A 15,414-nucleotide genomic window follows, 5' to 3' on the forward strand; every position below is an offset into this window, starting at 1 on the left:
TCCAACGAATGGCTGCTGCGCAGTTGTTTCATAAACATCTTGTGACAAGAGGACAGAAGAGAGGAAAGGAGGGCCCGAGGGATGGAGTGAAGGTGTGTGTGTGTAGGGGGGTGGGGGGGCAGGACCACTTCCTGGTTAATTACGCCCTGGGCCCTGCTGGCTGCTCCCAAGCTGGGGCTCGGTCCCTCCCACTGTCCTGCTCTCCCTCTCTCCCTCCCCGACCCGCCTGGGGAGAGGGCTCCGCCGCCCGCGTCCCTCCAGAGGCAGCCGCTGCTTCCCTCCGCCTCTCCTCCGCCCCCGCCACCCCCCCCCCCCCATGGAGAACTCCACCCCCCTTCTCGCAAAAGGCGGAGGGACCGGGCGGCCGGCTGCTCTCGCTGAGGTTACGTGGCCGCCCGAGCCCTGACGTGATAGCACATTGCATCAGCATAAAACAATCCATCCTCGATATGGAATGCGCTTGCGGACGGATGACAGAGCGCGCGGCCCCCTCGCCGGATTGATTTATGTCGGAGTGACGCTTTATCAGGCAGTCGGAAAAACTTTGACCAATCATTTTGCAAGGAGCGCTGAGCCGGGCCGCTCCACTGTACTTTGTTGGCTGAGAAGTTGAGCAGGGGGTGGGGGTGGGAGGGTGGGGGGCCGGGGGGGTCGTGTCCGAAAGCCCTCACACCGGTCTGGGTGCCACCTCTCCCTGCCCGGGCGCCGCCGCGCGAGCGCTTCCCTTCCCCCTGCTAGCGCCCGGATAATGTCTGAGAATGTCCATTTCTGGGACGCTTAGCAGCTATTATGTCGACTCGATCATAAGTCACGAGAGTGAGGACGCGCCTCCAGCCAAGTTTCCTTCCGGCCAGTACGCGAGCCCGCGGCAGCCGGGCCACGCGGAGCACCTGGAGTTCCCCTCCTGCAGCTTCCAGCCCAAAGCGCCGGTGTTCGGCGCGTCCTGGGCGCCCCTGAGCCCGCACGCGTCCGGGAGCCTGCCGGCCGTCTATCACCCCTACCTCCAGCCCCAGGGCGTCCCGCCGGCCGAGAGCAGGTACCTCCGCACCTGGCTGGAGCCGGCGCCGCGCGGCGAGGCGGCCCCGGGGCCCGGCCCGGCGGTGAAGGCGGAGCCGCTGCTGGGCGCGCCGGGGGAGCTGCTCAAGCCGGGCGCGCCCGAGTACAGTTTGGAAACTTCGGCGGGCAGGGAGGCCGTCCTGTCTAATCAAAGACCCGGCTTCGGGGACAATAAAGTTTGCGAAGGAAGCGAGGACAAAGAGAGGCCGGATCAAAGTAAGTTATAAAAAGTGAGGAAATGCCCAGGCCGAAGGCCAGCGAGGGGGAGGGGAGAGGCCATAAACCGCGGACAATGTGGAGGGAGACCGCGGCGCGGGCGGCGGGCGAGCGGGGGAGGAGGGAAGAGGGCGGAAGGAAGGAGGGAAGGAAGGAAGGGAGGAAGCCAGCCCGGTGTCCCCGAGGGGAGCCCGAGGCCGCGGGAGGAGCGGCGCGCCCACTGCGCAGAGCCCGGGAGGAAACGGGGGAGCAGGGACCCGCTCACGGCTCCCTCGGCTGCCTGCCCCCGCGGTCCCGGAGACCCGGCGGGCGGCCGGGGAGAGGCCGGGCCGGCGGCAGCCGCAGGCGGAGGGCCCGGCGGCCGGAGGGAGCGCACGCGGCGGCGGCCCGCGCGGCTGGCAGAGCTCCCCGCGCCGCGCGCGCCCCGTCAAAGCGGGCCAAGGGGAAGGGGGGGGGCGCTCATTAGGATTTTATTTGCGATGCAACAGCTTGGTGGAGGACTGCGCCGAGCGGGTTTCGAGCAGGAGCGGCTCAGGGTCCGCAGCCGGCGCCGGGAGGGGCGGGGAAGCCCGGGGCCTGGGCGCTGAGCCTCCTCCCCGGTGCGACGGCCCCTCCCCGGGAGCCTGTCCTCGGCCTCCTCCTCCTCTCCTCCGCCTCCTCGCCGGGGTTGCGGCTGCCTTTTCCAAGGCCTCCCGCTGCTCTCCGAGGCCTCCCCCGCCCCAGCCGGCGCTGTCCGCCTGGCGGGGAGTCGGGAATCGCTTCCGAACTTCGGGACCGACCGGCAGAGTGGAGGAGGAGAGATCCCGCAGGGCCCCCGGGGAGCGGAGGGTGGGGGAAGAGAGGCTGACGGAGGGGTGCGGGGCTTTACCCTCTGACGGCAGCTTCTCTTCACCTCCCACTCCCCCCTAAGCACCCCCTACAGGAACCCGAGTCAGGCCGTTTCCCGGAGGTGCTGCTGCCGGAGGGGGGGGGGGCGGTGGTAGGGAGCGTCCTAGGTTTTGTCTTTAAGGTTGAGAAGAGCAAATATGTGGGGGGCTCAGCCCCAACCAATAACCCTCAGGCTGGTGGGGCCAAGCCCTCACCCCTTCCTCTCTTTGGAGCGTGGGGGTCAGATGCTCACTCTCTGCTTGCTTTGCCAGATTTCCCACCAACAGAGTGGGGCACAGGCCCTATGGGGTGTTCCTACGGCCCCACTCCCCTGAGGTGCCTGTGGGGTCCCACCTGCCAGGTTGAATCACAAGAGCTGGCATTTGGGTAACACCGGCTCTTCCCAAACCCTCCCTGCTCACACCCAAATAGAGCCCCCCACCCCCAGCCCCCCAAACTCTGCCTGGAAAACCCATTATTGCAAGGCAGCAGTTTGGTTAGGATCAATTATTAACATTTTTTCCTCTTTCATATTTAATGTGAATGTAGGTCCTATCACAGGCAATCACATTAAGGAAATAGCGCTGCAAATTGGTAAGACATGGTACTTAGTGCAGGATGGACCAGATTATTTAAAAAAAATATTTAGTGCTTTTTTTTTTTTATTTGGGGAGAAGGAATCTAGTAGAGGGCGGCTATTATTTCTAATAGTTCCGCTTTATTTGGCAACTTTTCTGAATTCCAGGATAGGGAGAGAGACCAGAAGGAGAAGAGAAGCCTGTAAATATTTCTACCCGCCCCCCACCCCCCTCCATTACCCTTTCCTCTGTTCCCCTTCACCACAAGGAGCCAGTTGGAGGGAAGTGTGCTGTGAAGAGCTCTCTGTTACCCCGCCTTCTCCCTGGCTCCCCACCTTGGGACTGGAGCAATCTTGCTTCCCAATTTCCCTGAACTTGCTTTCGCCAAACTGCGAGCTGAGCAGGAGCGGAAAAGGAGAGACTATTGCAACCATAAGTTATCTGGGAGCCCCTGGCGCTCCCTTGTCCACAGACTGGAGTTGATAAATGGTTGCAATTGGGCTGCTGGTGAATTGGAGTGTGCTGGATGTTCGCATCTCTGAGTGCGGACACATATTTGTGTGTGGGGGTGTATTTGGGGGGGATCTACATGGACGTTACATGCCTGCTACCATGTGGCCAAGAGGCTAGAGCTTGGGACTGAGGCACGGTGCACTGGGACTGGGCTGGCGGGCCAAGAGGTCTCTTGTCTGTGGCTGAAGCTGCTCTGCCCCAGTCCAACCCTCTCTCACCTCCCAGCCCTAGAGCGAGGACCTTCAGATCAGCCACCCCTAGTTAGACCGGTAGTGCGGGGTGGGGGGGGAGGCCACCATGCTGGGCTCTGACTTGAGTCCTTACCTGTTTGGACCCAAGTGTAGAAAGAGATAAAAAGAAGACCTGAGGCGGGCAAAGCTTTGGCAATGCTGGGCAGCCTGGCAGCTGGTTGGCTCCCTCCTGTCCAAATCACCTCCACCCAGAGATGTCCATCGCAACTCCCGGCCCGTGGCTGGGCCCCTGTCTGGGAACTTGAAGGCCCAGGTGCCCCTTTCTCCAATGCCAGGTGGAGAGTAGGTTGCCAGGGGGGTGCCTTCTTGGAAGGAGAACAGGAGAACCCTTCATACCCCCCCCCTTCCTTTCTTTGATTCTGTCGCTGCTTCTCTTTCAGCCAACCCTTCTGCCAACTGGCTGCACGCTCGCTCTTCCAGGAAAAAGCGCTGTCCCTACACCAAATACCAGACGCTGGAGCTAGAGAAGGAGTTTCTGTTCAATATGTACCTCACCAGGGACCGTAGGCACGAAGTGGCCAGACTCCTCAATCTGAGTGAGAGACAAGTCAAAATCTGGTTTCAGAACCGGCGGATGAAAATGAAGAAAATGAATAAGGAACAGGGGAAAGAGTAAAGACGCCCCCCCTTCCCACTCCTTCCCCATCTCACGCTTATTTATAAGGTGGCTGCAGAGCCAGTGCTGTCTGGGATGTATTCAAGTGGATGGGGAAGGGAGTCTTTCCCTTCCAAGTCCTTTCCTGCGACCTAGAGCCTCTCTCCTTTCTTCCGCTCTCACCAGCCCTCTTCTCCCTAGATCTCAGGAGAAAGTTTTGTTAATTTAGAAGGTAGACGTAGTTGGTTCTTAAGAAGGGAATGGGCCACAAGGAAAGAGAGACCCTAGTTGAACCCCTAGCAACCCGCACCCCTCTCCCCCAGTTTTTCTGGGAAGCCCCAGCCCCTCACTTCCAGCCTGCCTATCCCAGTGCCACCCAGGGACACTCCAGCTGCACACAGCCCAGCAGATGCCCTCATACATGAAGCCTGGGGCCCACAGTAGTGACAGGGAGAGCTCACAGCCAACACTCAAATGCAGGAGCCTCCCTAGTGCAGACCATCGCACGGGCAAATCTATTAGAACAGCCAGCACACCATCAGGCAGGATTCTACCCCTGATGCAAATACAGAGCAAGATGTCTAGAGACACTCCTGAACGAGGCACTGCAGCCAACGAGGCTGGATGTCACCATGCCACCCCCCACAGAACCCCCAACTCTACCCTTCCAGGCCCAAGAGCAAGGGGGACAAACCCGGCCCCCAAGCTGGTGGGCTGGAGGGGGGAAGGAAAGGCAGCGTAGTCTTAGGAGGGTATCTTAGGTTTTCTGAAGGCATTCCACACATTTTGTTGCAGGAAATGCTTAATTCTGCATGTTGTTTTCCTCTCCTTCCAACAAAAGGAGGTCAGATCGTGGGTCGTAAGCCTTGCCAATGTCCACCCGTTCATCCGTGTCCCGCTTGTCTGCGACTGTAGCCCCTCTTGCTCGCCACCGGCCCTGCATCCTTCCGCATCCCCCCAGCTCCGAAATCAACTCTGGTTGGCCAAATCCACCTTGCACCAGCGAGTCAAGCCGCCCCTGGCGGGAAACCCTCCCCTCCATCCCTCTAGGTCCACCCTGCCTTAGGCAGGAAAGCCAGGGCGGAGAGTTCCGTGGAGAATTGATTGAGAATCGATTCCTGAGCGCCCTTCCTGGATAAGTTGTGGCGGACAAGGAGGAGCTAAGGCTCCCGAGCGCGGGCCCGGGGCGCATTCCTCCCCATCCTGCCCAGGTCCCGACCCACTCAGAGGAGGAGCCCCGGGAACTGGCGGCTGCCGCCCTGGCGCAGAAAGAGACGGCCCGGGCGCCGGTCTGCATGGCGACCTGCGCGGCTGCTTCACGCACGCTTCTGGGGATCAGTCCCGCGTGCAAAGGAAAAGGCGGAAAGGCACCTAAGCTTCAGGCCGAAGCTGCCTCTCGGCTTCCCGTCCGCCCCCTGCTCCCCCACCTCGCCAGTCCCTTTCAATTCCATGGACTCTTGCTTCTGCGCCTCCCGCCCTGGCAAGGGGACATTCCAGTAGAACTTTTGCTTCGTCAGTGGCTGTGAAATTGTGCTGTGTTTTGTGATTTCTTTGGGGGTGATTGTCTCGCCTGTTTTCAGTTGTCTCTTACATGGGAGGGTGGTGGGTGGGAGTGGGGAGGGTCGGGGGGCCTAGAGCTCTGATTGTTTTGGAAGAAAAAAAAAGAAAAAAGAACAAAAAAATATATATCGCTCTAGAAAATAAACCTCCTCTTGTGTCTTATTCTGTGCTGGCTCTTCTCACCTAGCCAGGAGCAGGGGTTCTAGTTCCTCTTGGGTGGCTCGGTAAGCAGGAAGTTTAGACCCCGCAGAGCTGGCTCCTGGGGGAGCTGAGAGCTGGTGGGGACCCCAGGTCCCAAGACCAGGGCTTCTATTGAGCAAGAGCCTCCCACAGGAGAGCTGGGAGATGGGAGGGGAGGAAAGGGCCTGGTCTCGATTCTTCCAAAGGTGTACCAGGGGCTCCCACAAACCCCAGAGCCAGGGGGAGGACACGGCCCGGTTGTGGCTCCTGGAAGCAGCTTGGCGCTCAGCTGCCTGAGGTCACCATGGTTTGGTCACTTTAAAATCTCCTGCCAGCGAGGAGGCAGTAGCTTCCTTCTGCTGTTCCCTGCAGCCGGGAGGACTGGTTAGGCGAAGCCCTCCTTTCTAACATTCACGAGGATCAAACCCCTTAGGGCTCTGGGTTTCCTCCCGGAATGGCAGCCAAAGGTAGCTCCTTGGTACAAAGCGGGTGGAGGTTGGTGGTGGTGGGGCGACCTGGGCAGGCAGCTCCAACGGCACCGAGAGAGGATTGAATGGGGAACAGAATTGCCTCGGGAGAGAAAAACAATTCCCTTTCCAATCAGACCCCAGAAGTAAGTTCTGTTGGGAGAGGCACCTTTCTGCCCCCCTCAGACGGTGGTGTCCTCCCCCCGCCCCAGAGCCCCTCTGAAGGCTGCTGTTCTGGGGCAGCGCTGCCCCGCGCCTCCAGGCTTTGGGACTCGGCTTGTGCGGGCCGGCGCTGGGGAACCCGCCTCGCTGGGAGCCTCCCACCTGGCCACGCCGCCCGCGGCGGCCTTCCAGGACCCCAAGGGCTCGGGTGGAGGTGCGGACAAAGCCTAACCCGAGTGAAAGGATCGGGGAGTGAGAAGGCCAGGCCTACCCCTCTCCTGCGAACAAAGGGGTGCGCGAATCGGAAAGCTAGCCGCCGGCAGGAGAAAACGGGGCTCCTGGCCACGGTGGGAGGGCCTGGCGCCCGCCTCCGCCAAGGGTTCCATTCGGGTTATACAAGGAATCTGGCTTTAGAGCCTGTGTAGACCCGGCTCCCTCCTCCTGCTGGTCTCCCCGGCGCCGCTGAGAGCGAGCCGAGCAGGCCGGTGCCGCCCAGAGGAAACGCAAGAAGCGAGAGGAGCCTGCGGGGCGGGGGGCGAGCGCGCTGGGAGCAGCCGCCAGCGGGGTCTGCCTTCTCCGCGGTGGTGGCTTCTTTACAGACAAACAAAGGCGAGGATGCGGAGGCCGGGAAGCCGGAGATGGGGAAAGCTGTTGCCATAAAAGAAAGCGAGAGATTCGGAGAGGAAGAGCGCGCAGAGTGCCAGACAGAGAAGCCGGGAGAGGAATTCAATGCCGTGCGCGCAGCCATAAAAGAATATGACCGCTATAAAAGTTTATAGCGTATAAATTTCTGAAGGTTAAGAAACTAAGCAGCAGCAAAGCAAACAGTGAGGGGAAACTTTCCGGAGCTGAGAGAGCCGCAGCTGGGCCTGGGCTCCGGGCCTGGCGGGGGTGGGGGGATGGGTGGGGGGACATGGGGGGACCAGCTCCCAAGCCCCCACCTTCCCCTCCCAGTACCGGGTTTGAGGTTTCCGGTGCCCCAAGGGGCAAAGAGAGAAGAGGGAAGGGAGAGAGAAAAACACTTTGTTGTCACCAGTGCTTTAGAGAACGCAATTGGAACTCTTGTCTTTGTTCTTCTCTGCCTCCCCCCCACCCCCCCAGAATCGGACGTCATAAAGAAGCCCCCCCCTGCGCGTACACACACACACACACACACACACACACACACACACACACACACGTCCGGCGGGGCCAGACGTCTGGGCGCGGGCAGCCTCTTGATCCTTTTACAGTCCCATTCCACCCTCTCAGGCCTCCTCTCCCCCCACAAAAAGCTCAATTGTTTCTTCTCAGAATTTGAAACAATGTGTTGGGTTTGAAAAGTGCTCGACTCCCCCTTTTACGGGCTATAAACGGCTCACTGCTCGGCGGTCTCCACCAGAATTTCGGGTCTTGGAATCGGGGGCTGGTGTCAGCCGTGGCTTTTATTTTTTTCTTCCCCACCCCCTCACCCTGTTTTTCGGTTTGTTTGTTTTCAGCTTATCTGCACAATTCGATGAACCCTTTCCTGATTTCCGGTGCCCTTTCCCTCCCCCTTTTCTGACCAGAACGAAAGTTTCTCCTCGCTTCTCGCCTGGGTGGCTGGCTCTCGGAGAAACCGGCCGAGCCGGCGGCGACGGCGCCTTTTCTCAAGGCGGCCGCTAGATGGCAGCCTTGCTCCATGCGAAAATCCCCGGTGCGGCGGCTGCGGGCGCTGGTGGCTGCACTTCGCACCTTTGGTGGGCCCTGAATCTACGAACTGAGTGCTGCGAAAAGTCATGAATAATTTGTGCGTAATAAAAATATAGGGTTCATTATGGCCGTTTCCCCCATTTTATAGATTTCAGATGTATTGATGTTGCCCCCCCCCCCAATAGTCAATTTTACGCATTTCCCCCAGGGCTCAGCGCTTCTCATACCCCCAGTTTCTGTGTTCTGTGGGGGCAACAAACGCAAATAGAACGGGGAATAGTAATAATAATAATAATAATAGGAATAATGGGTCTAAATAAAAGAGGAGAATTGGTTCGGGAAAAGGCGTTTTCCGGGGAGGGGAGCAACAGGAATGTCTGCGGATGCGGGTGAGCAAGTCAGGTGAGAGGGGGGAGCCGGCAGAAGGTCAGATGGAGAGGAAGCTGCGGGAAATCTGCCGCCAGATCCGCAGGAGAGGGACTTGGGTGAGCTAGCCCGGGAGGTGGGGGGTAGGGGATGGGGGGACAGTTTTTTTGGGGGGTAAATGGATTCGTGGCTCTGGTGGGATTGGAGGTGCCCATAGCCGGCGAGGTGGGCTCCGCATGGACTGAGGCTCCAAGAGCCTTTGTAAGTGTCGGGGTCTGGGCTGGGCGCCGGGCTAACCCGGGAGCGGGGCAGGGGTTCCCCAGAACGGCGAGGTGCGGGAGGCTGCCTTGTTTCGCCCGGAAAACACGCGCGTTTTCCAGAAGCGCGTGGGGCGGCGCGGGGCGGCAGGGAGCGGCAGGGAGCCGCTGCTCGCTTTCCCCCGGGGTCCGCGGTCCCCAGGTGCGAGCTCGGGCTCGGGCTCGGGGCGCAAACGTGGGGGCGCGGGTCCTTTCGCGATTTAGCAGCTGGAGGCCTGGGCTCCGGGTGCTGCTCACCCTGAGACCCGAGCACTGTCTGCCCTTAGACTCTCCGATTCCAAATCTCCTGTTTCCTCCGGACCCAGCCCGACCCGCGCCCCTCACTGGGACCAACCTGCGCGAGAACTAGCCCCCCTCCCCCCTTAGAACCAGCCCCCTCCTCCCCCAGGAGCGCGTGCGAAGAGGCGAGCGGACTTCCTCAACTTGAGTTTCTCTAATAAATCTGCGCTCCGTTGGGTGTTTATAAATTATCTCCTCGCTCTTTCTTGTTGCGTTTTTTTCCTTCTTATAACAGAAACATTTTCCTTCCATCAGGAATTTCTGGCACGGTGTAGGGATGATTTAGAACAAGTCATTGAATTGCTACCTCACCGGTGAGTCCTCAAATCGTGACCATAAAATCCCCCCGCATTTGATAAAAATGTTGCTTCGGCAACAACTTAACTCTCTCTCGCTTCCACTGCCTCACCGCCCCTCTTCGTCTGGCGTTTGAAGATTCAACACTTTCCCTTCCCTTTCTCCTGTCTCGCTCCCTGGTAGCCCCTCTCCCATTCTCCAGATTCACCTGTGAAGGGCCAGTGGCCCCCCATGGTCACTTCCCCTTAGGAAGGCGCTGGTTTGATTTTTACAAAGGTTGGGGTGACTCGGATCCCCGGAATACACAGCCAACCACGCTCCTAAATAAACAATGAATGGAATGTATTTGTAAAACCTCCACTTTTCTTGCTAGAAAATGTCTCTCCTCTCTCCCCCTTCCTTCCTTCTTTCTTCCCTTCCCTTGGCCAGGGAGCCCCTCCAGGAGCCCATTGGCTCAGACCCTCAGACCAGGGCCTTCTGAAGCCTAAGCCGCCGCCACCAGGCCTGGCAGCCAGGAAAGGCCACCCGCTTAAGGGTATGGCACCAAGTCAGCTCGGATCTGCAGTCCGTATTTCAGGCCTCAGGTCCTCAGGTTGGAAGGAAAGCCAAGCCCAACGAAAGGCTCCCCAAGGAGGGGAGGAGAGAAAACGGGGACTCAGTGGCCTTGCCGCGTCTAAATCCCCTCTACTCCAAGGTCAGTTTAGGCAGTGACAGTGGCTCACAGGATGCTGAAAGCTAAAAGGTGCCCCCTTCATACACACCCTCCCCTCACGGCCAAGGCCCAGGGCTGAGGAGGGCGCAGGGCAGTGGCATCAAGGCCTGGTGCCAGGGCCTGGTGCCCAGCGGTGGCTCCAGTGCCCTTTGCTCCCTGTGATGTGCTGATAGGCTTGGGGTGCCCTCTCCCCAAGCATGCTGGGAAAGTCGGGAGGCCACTGGGCTTGGTTCCTGGGCCCCCAGGCCCGCGTGCAGGAGTGCGACAACCCAAGTGGGTGCCATCCTGCTGGTGGCATCGGGATCCTCTCCCATCACACGAGCTTGGCCCCCCAAAGCCCTGACTGGGCCCAAGCGCCTTCTACCAGAGACCTCATCCCCATCCCAGACCCCCCCCCCCCACCAGGCTGTGAAAAAACTGCGGAATCCTCCGTTTTAGGCGGAACTTTGCTTGGTGCCTATTAACCAGGAAGTTTCTTCTCCCTGTCCCGGGCCCTCCTCACACCCGCCCAGACCCCTTCTCCAAAGAAAAGCCCGGCTTGTTTATTGAATAGGGAAATGCTGGTGAGTGGTCTGGGGGTGGCAGAGGGGGTGGTGGTCTGGGGGCTCCAGAGAGGGGGTGGGGACAGGTGCTCTGCACAGCTGAAGGAGGCAAAAACTCACGGAAAAGCCACCGTTTGCACTGAAAAAAAAACACCCCCAACCCATAATCGTTTTCATTTTGGCTTTGCCACCCCCACCGAGCGGCAGCCGTGCAGCGGGGGCGATCGAAGCTGCAGTTTTATAGCTGTAGAGGAAAGAACTCGTAAAATGCTAACAGCTTTTATGCGCTGCGGCATAAACAACAACAGACTCCGGCTTTATTGCGTTTTATAGTTTGTTAAAGAGTTTACAGGCGTTTTTTTCTGGGGGGGCTGGCTACCCAGCCAATTCCCTTCACACGACAGTTAAACCTTTATCAATAATAAGGAAATTGATCATTAAAGCTTTAAATATGACTACCTCGTTTGTTGGAAAATATGTTTAGGAGGGGAAGCTGTATGATTTGATAACTTGTATTAAAATACCAATTACATTTATCGGACCTTTTAAAACTCAGCGCAATTAAGCCGTGTTCTTTTACATTTTTCCGAAGCGACCCTGACATTTAAAAAGACTTCAACTGCCTCGTTAAAAATCACGAAATTAACAGCGTTGCCTGCGTCTGGCGCTGGGTCTCTGTGTGTGCGCGTGGTTGTGGGTTTTTTTTTTTTCCTCGTGACTCCCCCACATCAGTCTTTGGGGGTGGTCTGCGAAGGTATTTGATTTGTTGTGAGGGAAGAGATATCTCATTAATGTAGGTAGTCAAACAGATTTAATCCGTATTCATTCTCTCTCCCCCCTTCTCCCTCTCCCCCTCTCTCTACCCCCCCCTTCTCTCTGGGTGTTTTTTTTTTCTTCCCCTCCTCCCCCCCCCCCTCGCGCTCTCCTCACTCCCTGGCGCTCGCTCGCTCTAGCTCTCTCGCTCGCTCGCTCTCTCGCGCTCTCACCCTCGTTCTGCGTTCTGTCCGGGAGGAGTACGGAGAAGCCAATAGGATGCGGGGTCTCTAATGGATGCAAATGATCATGAAAAGACAGTGCAAAATATGAAACAACTCATTTGCAGGGAAGTAAATCACCGAAAACTGTTTATGAACTGGCATCCTTTCTTCGAAATGTAAAGCGAGGACCTCTGGAAGTGGCGGTAGATTTTTGTGTGGGGGGTGGGGGGTGGGGGGAGGGCGCGCGAGCCGGCTGCCATGCGAGCGTAGACTTTTGGAGGCTCCGCGGTCCTTCTCGATTCCTGGAAATCGCAAAAAGTGCGGCGGCTCCGAGCTCCCCTTCGCCTTTTTTCTTTCTTTTCTTTTTCCCCCTCCTCCCTTCCCCTCTCCTCTCCTGGCGAGGGTGGCTGGGAGCCGGCGAATCCGCGTTTTTTTTCTCTCTCTCCCTCCCTCTCCCCCTCCCCACCCCCTCCCCACCAGCCCCCAACTACAGCCGCCGCCGCCGCCGCCGCCGCCTCAAAATTCAATAAAATGAGCTCTTATTTCGTCAACTCACTGTTCTCCAAATACAAAACGGGGGAGTCCCTGCGCCCCAATTACTATGACTGCGGCTTCGCCCAGGACCTGGGCGGCCGGCCCACCGTGGTGTACGGCCCCAGCGGCGGCGGCAGCTTCCAGCACCCGTCGCAGATCCAGGAGTTCTACCACGGGCCGTCGTCGCTGTCCACCGCGCCCTACCAGCAGAACCCGTGCGCCGTGGCGTGCCACGGGGACCCCGGCAACTTCTACGGCTACGACCCGCTGCAGCGCCAGAGCCTGTTCGGCGCGCAGGACCCCGACCTGGTGCAGTACGCGGACTGCAAGCTCGCGGCCGCCAGCGGCCTGGGCGAGGAGGCCGAGGGCTCGGAGCAGAGCCCGTCGCCCACCCAGCTCTTCCCCTGGATGCGCCCGCAAGGTGAGCTCGAGGCCGGGCCGGCGAGGGGGGGAGCGCGAGCCCTGAGGGCCCGAGGCCGGGCCGGGGGGCCGGGCAGGCCGGGGCGTCCCCTCCGGCTCCGGGGAGCCGTGCCTGCTCGTTCAGATGGTCTCCCATTTCTCTCCTTCCTTCCTTCCTCTCTTCCTCGTTCTCTCTCTCTGTCTTTTTCTGTTCCTTTTTTTTTTGTTGTTTCCCTTGAAGGAGGGTCGCTAAGAGACATTTCCTGAATCCATAAACCCCTCACCCCGCCTGACTTCTCTTCTTCTCCCCCTGCTTTCCCCCCTTTTACTGTTTTATGGGGGGGGAGTGGGGAGAGGGTGGTGGGAGTGGGGGCGCTCAACTTTTGCACTTCTCAATTGCTTTATAGTTTAATTGCCCTGAAGAAACTTTTCTTCTGGGGCAAAGGCTCTGGGGGCTTTTCAAGGTGGGTCCATTCGTCCCCATCCTGGCATTTTTACTCTTATCTCTCCCCCCCCCCCCTCCTTCACATCCTTCCTTCTAAAGTTTATGGCACTTTTAATAGATTTGAACCACCCCCACCTCACTCTCTGCTGCTTGTTACCAGGGGAGGCGGCTCCCCCTTTCTGGCTGCCTTAAATTCTGTGGTGTCTGATGCCCCTCACCCCCCACGCCCCCACCTCCAGCTGACCGCGGCCTCCTAGCGCCCCCTCCCCCGCGCGGGGTAGCAGGTCCCCTGCCCTTACTTATTATGCTGGTCTCCAAGGCTGGTTCACGAATCTTCCAACCTTCCCCGTCTCCGTCCCCTCCCCCACCCTCCCCTTCCCTCCGTCTCGCCCTTTCCCCCCTTCCCAGCAGCCGCCGGACGCAGGCGAGGCCGACAGACCTACAGCCGCTACCAGACCCTGGAGCTGGAGAAGGAGTTCCTATTTAATCCCTATCTGACTCGCAAGCGGCGGATCGAGGTGTCGCACGCGCTGGGACTGACAGAGAGACAGGTCAAAATCTGGTTCCAGAACCGGAGGATGAAGTGGAAAAAGGAAAACAACAAAGACAAGTTCCCCAGCAGCAAATGTGAGCAGGAGGAGCTGGAGAAGCAGAAGCTGGAGCGGGCCCCGGAGGCGGCGGAGGAGGGCGACGCGCAGAAGGCCGACAAGAAGTAGCCTCCAGCTGGGACTGCCAGGGCCGCGGCCGCCCTCCGCCCGCCCGCGCCGCCGCCGCCGCCCGCCCGCCCGCCCGCCCGAGAGCTCCGGCCCCGCGAGCGGCGCCCGGAGCCTGGCCTCCCGCCGCAGCGTCCCCGCCGCGCCAGTCCCCGCTAGTGGTAGTATCTCGTAATAGCTTCTGTGTGTGAGCTACCGTGGGTGCCCTTCCCTTCCATGGGGGCCGGGGAAGACAGGGATTGTGAGCAAGGACTCCCTCGCCCAGCGAGGGGGAGCGGTTGCTGCTCGGCCGAGCCCCCTCCCCACGCCCCCGTCCCGTGTAAAAAGCCTCCTTGTGCAATGGCCCCCTTTCCCTGTAATGACCGAGGTACCGATTTCTGCTAAGTTCTCCCAACAACATGAAACTGCCTATTCACGCCGTAATTCTTTCTGTCTCCCCTCCCTCTCTTTCTCTCTTTCTCTCTCTCTCTTTGACCCCCCCCCTTTCCTCATTTCCTCCTCCCACCCCCTCCGTCCCCGCTGCCCTACCTAGCTCGCTGGCTTTCTCTCTTGCTTCTCTCTTTCCTCCCACCCCCTTCTTTGATTTGACAATTTCGTCTTAAGTGTTTCTCAAAAGAGGTTACTTTAGTTAGCATGCGCGCTGTGGGCAATTGTTAAAAGTGTTCTTAGGTTTACTGTGAAGAGAATGTATCCTGTATCCGTGAATTGCTTTATTGGGGAGGGAGGGAGGGCTAATTATATATTTTGTTGTTCCTCTATACTTTGTTCTGTTGTCTGCGCCTGAAAAGGGCGGAAGAGTTACAATAAAGTTTACAAGCAAGAACCCGAGACTGGCCGGGCCTCGCTGCTCATTTGCTCCAGGCGCCTTGCAGAGCTGGGGGGGGGGGAGGGAGTTGGGGGGGGGAGCTGGCCACCGGGCTCCAGCGCCCGCCAGGCCTGGACGCGCGGAGGAGGGGGCGGGGGCTGGAGGCAGGTGGTGCGAGTCCCTCGACCCAGGGGCGCAGGGGGTGAGGGAGGCGGCTGCTGCGTGATTGGAGGAGAGAGGAACGAGGGAGGGGAGCCCAGAGAAACCCCCACCCTTTGCGTTCCGAGACTTCGTGGCCCTGGAGACCCCAGCCCTGGCCGCGCAGGAGAGATGCGCCGGGGCTGGTGGCTGTCTCCTCACCACCTTCTCTCCTTTGTTTCTGGGTGCCCTCTGCGTGTGTGTGCGTGTGTGTGTGTGTGTGTGTGTGTGTGTGTGCAGGGGAGGGGGCGGAGGTGGAGTGCAGGGCTACTGAACAAGCTTATATATTTTTATTTTTCCTGGAGTCTGATGGGGGCAACGGGAGGAGAGGCGAGAGGCTCGTGCCTGCCTCTCCCTCTGGGACGTGGCCACCGAGGCCCAGCTCCGAAGTCTTGGCTCGCCGCCTTCCTTCCTTCGCTCCCTCCGCTTCCCCGGCAGCCGGGCAGCCGCTCGAAGGAGGCATCCGCCTCCCGGAACCAGAAGAGCAGTGCACCGGGCCGCCCTGCTCCCTTCCTTTCTCTTCCCACCCACCCCACGCCCCTTCCTTTAAAAAAAAAACATTTTTAAATTTTCAAACCTTTTTTTTTAAGCCACCAGAAAACGCAGCATCCAACACCCGTGGGCTGGATCCGGCGCCTCAAGGAACACCCACGAAGCCTGGCTCCTTCCCTGCCCTGTGCCCGGGCGCCCAGAGAGCCTACGCCAGGCCCCCCG

At 59.3% G+C, this 15,414-nt stretch overlaps 2 protein-coding genes across 4 annotated transcripts; both read left to right on the plus strand.

Moving 5' to 3' along the window:
* Positions 1–651: 651 nt before the first annotated feature.
* On the plus strand, positions 652–5,673 carry HOXB9 (homeobox B9). The gene is made up of 2 exons (XM_059670717.1): positions 652–1,272; positions 3,862–5,673. The coding sequence occupies exons 1-2, from the start codon at positions 759–761 to the stop codon at positions 4,095–4,097; spliced, it is 750 nt and encodes a 249-aa protein (XP_059526700.1). The 5' UTR covers positions 652–758; the 3' UTR covers positions 4,098–5,673.
* A 2,814-nt stretch (positions 5,674–8,487) lies between these two features.
* On the plus strand, positions 8,488–14,518 carry HOXB8 (homeobox B8). 3 transcript variants are annotated; one of them, XM_059670719.1, is made up of 3 exons: positions 8,488–8,601; positions 11,583–12,561; positions 13,393–14,518. In XM_059670719.1, the coding sequence occupies exons 2-3, from the start codon at positions 12,138–12,140 to the stop codon at positions 13,698–13,700; spliced, it is 732 nt and encodes a 243-aa protein (XP_059526702.1). In that variant the 5' UTR covers positions 8,488–8,601; positions 11,583–12,137; the 3' UTR covers positions 13,701–14,518. The 3 variants fall into 3 exon arrangements, with proteins under 3 accessions (XP_059526702.1, XP_059526701.1, XP_059526703.1); XM_059670718.1 differs by lacking the exon at positions 8,488–8,601 and adding an exon at positions 9,274–9,392; XM_059670720.1 differs by lacking the exon at positions 8,488–8,601 and adding an exon at positions 9,275–9,392 and having other exon boundaries at positions 13,396–14,518.
* Positions 14,519–15,414: the final 896 nt, after the last annotated feature.

Source organism: Myotis daubentonii, chromosome 16 (genome assembly GCF_963259705.1).
Source record: "Myotis daubentonii chromosome 16, mMyoDau2.1, whole genome shotgun sequence".
NCBI classification, from domain to species: Eukaryota; Metazoa; Chordata; class Mammalia; order Chiroptera; family Vespertilionidae; genus Myotis; species Myotis daubentonii.